The sequence below is a fragment of the Protobothrops mucrosquamatus genome, unplaced genomic scaffold (genome assembly GCF_001527695.2).
Source record: "Protobothrops mucrosquamatus isolate PMUCROS unplaced genomic scaffold, P.Mucros_1.0 scaffold19593, whole genome shotgun sequence".
In the NCBI taxonomy this organism is placed as follows: Eukaryota; Metazoa; Chordata; class Lepidosauria; order Squamata; family Viperidae; genus Protobothrops; species Protobothrops mucrosquamatus.
The window spans coordinates 1-2,619 of record NW_015405352.1 but is presented as its reverse complement, the minus strand read 5'-3'; the positions used below and the strand labels follow the sequence as shown (position 1 = coordinate 2,619).

The following is a 2,619-nucleotide window of genomic DNA, read 5'->3' as shown; positions in this document are numbered from 1 at the left end:
AAGGAAAAAAAGGAGAGGAAGGAGGAGAGGAAGGAGGAGGAGGTGGTGGTGAAGGAGAAGGAGGAAGAGGAGGAGGAGGAGAGGAAAGAGGAGAAAGAGAAGAAGAAGAGGAAGGAGAAGGAGAAGAAGGAGAGGAAGGAGGAAGTGAAGAAGAAGGAGGAGAGGAAGGAGAAGGAGGAGGAGAAGGAGGCACGCAGGTTGCTGTGCACTCACCTGCTGGACTCTAAATAAAGCAGATTAAAACTGGGCCATCAGAAAGAAAGTCAACTCACCATCATCTCTAAGTAGCTCATTCGTTCAGCGGGATTCTTCGTCAGACTAGGGAAAAAAAAGGACACCCAGAACATCACTAATCCAATCTTAAAAGATTTGTCATTGGAACAACAGAAATACTCACTGCGTGAAAGCCACCTGGGTGACTTTTGGCCCAAACACCAGGAGACGGTGAGTTCTAGTCCTGCTTTAAGGCCCGAAAGCTCTCTGGATGACTTTTGAGCCAATCCCCAGGAGAAGGTGAGTTCTAGTCCCACGTTAGCTATGCAAGCGGCGGAGTGACTTTGGGCCACTCACCAGGAGACGGTGAGACAACGCAGAGGGACTTACTTACCACTGGGCGGTGAAGTCGACAAAGTCTTTGGAGAAGCGATCGGCTGGGAGCTGGGGGGACGGCTCTTCCACCACCTGCTTAAGCTGCTGGAAGGGGGTCCCCCAGGAGTCGTAGGGGAAACGGAGAATGGCCATCTCGATCTGGAGGGAGACACAGAGTGGATTCCAATAGGAGAGAGTATTTGTAGCTCTCAGGGCTGAACTCTGGAGTAATTCTCTGAGCTTGGTGGCTTCCTTACAAACATTTCATGACCCAACTAGATAACATCATCAGTGCTAGAAGGAAGTGGGGTTTACAGAGGGGAGAAGGAGAAGGGAGGGAGGAGGAAGAGGAGGAGGAGGACTTTGTGGTCTTTGATGCTCTCTGAGCTTGGTGGTTTTCTTGCAGACGTTTCATGACCCAACTAGGGAACATCATCAGTGCAAGAAGGGAGTGGAATTTGTGGAATGAAGGAGAAGAAGGAGGAGGGGAAAAGGAGGAGGAGGAGGAGGAGGAGGAGAAAGAGGAAAAGAAAGAGGAGGAGAAAGACTGAGGGATCCCTGGTGCCCTCTGAGCTTGTTTTCTTGCAGATGTTTCATGACCCAACTAGGGAACATCATCAGTGCTAGAAGGGAGTGGAATTTGTGGAATGAAGGAGAAGAAGGAGGAGGAGAAGAGGAGGAGGAGGAGAAGAAAGAGGAGAAAGAGGAGGAGAAAGACTGAGGGATCCCTGGTGCCCTCTGAGCTTGGTTGTTTTCTTGCAGACGTTTCATGACCCAACTAGGGAACATCATCAGTGCTAAAAGGGAGTGGGGTTTACAGACGGGAGGAGGAGAAGGGGAGGAGGGGGGAGGAGGAAGAGGAGGAGAGGGAAGGGGACGATAATGACTGTGGGGTCCTTAGTGCTTCTCTGAGTTGGGTTGTTTTCTTGCAGACGTTTCATGACCCAACTAGGGAACATCATCAGCACTACAAGCTTGCTTAGAGAGCGAGCCCCACTCCCTTCTAGCATTGATGATGTTACCTAGTTGGGCCACGAAACGTCTGCAAGAAAGCCACCAAGCTCGGAAAGCACCAAGGTCCCTAGAAATACTGGATTTATCCACAATCTGGCTCCCTACGATTGCCGGGGAGATGATGGGGGGAAGCCCACAAGGGAGACCCAATCCGAGGAAACTCTCCTGACACTGCCGGATCTCTAAGCCTTACTAACTCCAAAGCACAGCATGCGACTAGTCCTTATGCTTTCTGCCTTGCCAGTCCCCAAGGTCGCCTTGATTCCTTACCAAAGTGATCCCAAGACTCCAAACGTCTGATTTGACATTATACCCCTTCTGGTTTAGCTCCGGATTAATTCTTTCTGGCTGCACGGGGAAAAATAAAATAAAAGCAAATTAAAATCAGAGGAAAGGGAAGAGGGAAACGGACTGGAGGTTCTCCCCCAAACTCACATGCGTGTGTCCCCACAATGGAGGCCCCCACCCCACCCCACTCACAGCCATGTAAGGTTTGCATCCAGCATCCAACGTTTTAGCCACCGAATCGACCAAGTACCCGCTGATTCCAAAATCACACATTTTCACATGTCCCTGTTTGTTGATCAAGACGTTGGATGGCTTCACATCTGTAAGCAGGGAAGACAAAAACGGCCTTGGGATCACAAACTGCTGTACGTTGAGGACCATCTGTACTCATCTGGAAGGAAAACACCGTCGCCGTGATGTCATCCCCCCACTTAGGAAACTGTTTCACTTAGTGGCAGAGTTGCCAGTCCCGCTTCCGGTCCCTAAAGGAGGACGGCCTGCAATTTAACTGGGCCTCACCTGTGTCATTCACCCTCAGCTGCTTTCTCTGTCAACCTGATGGGATCTGCAATTTGAACCTTACCTCTGTGAATCACTGACAGTTTACTGTGGAGATGCTCCAGGGCTCGGACAATCTGGAGAAAAGGGGGAGAAACAACAGATACACCCGTTAAGTTGTGGGACACTCTCACACTTTCTAGCTGCTATACGGGGCACAGCCATTTAATT

At 50.3% G+C, this 2,619-nt stretch overlaps 1 protein-coding gene across 1 annotated transcript; it reads right to left on the bottom strand.

Annotated features, from left to right (window-relative positions):
- Positions 1–272: 272 nt before the first annotated feature.
- LOC107301919 (dual specificity mitogen-activated protein kinase kinase 3) lies at positions 273–2,525 on the bottom strand (the record flags this gene model as incomplete). Its single annotated transcript, XM_015831074.1, has 5 exons — positions 273–318; positions 608–747; positions 1,873–1,950; positions 2,083–2,210; positions 2,474–2,525. Coding segments are annotated over 5 exons (444 nt in total), but the record flags the coding sequence as incomplete, so codon positions are not given.
- Positions 2,526–2,619: the final 94 nt, after the last annotated feature.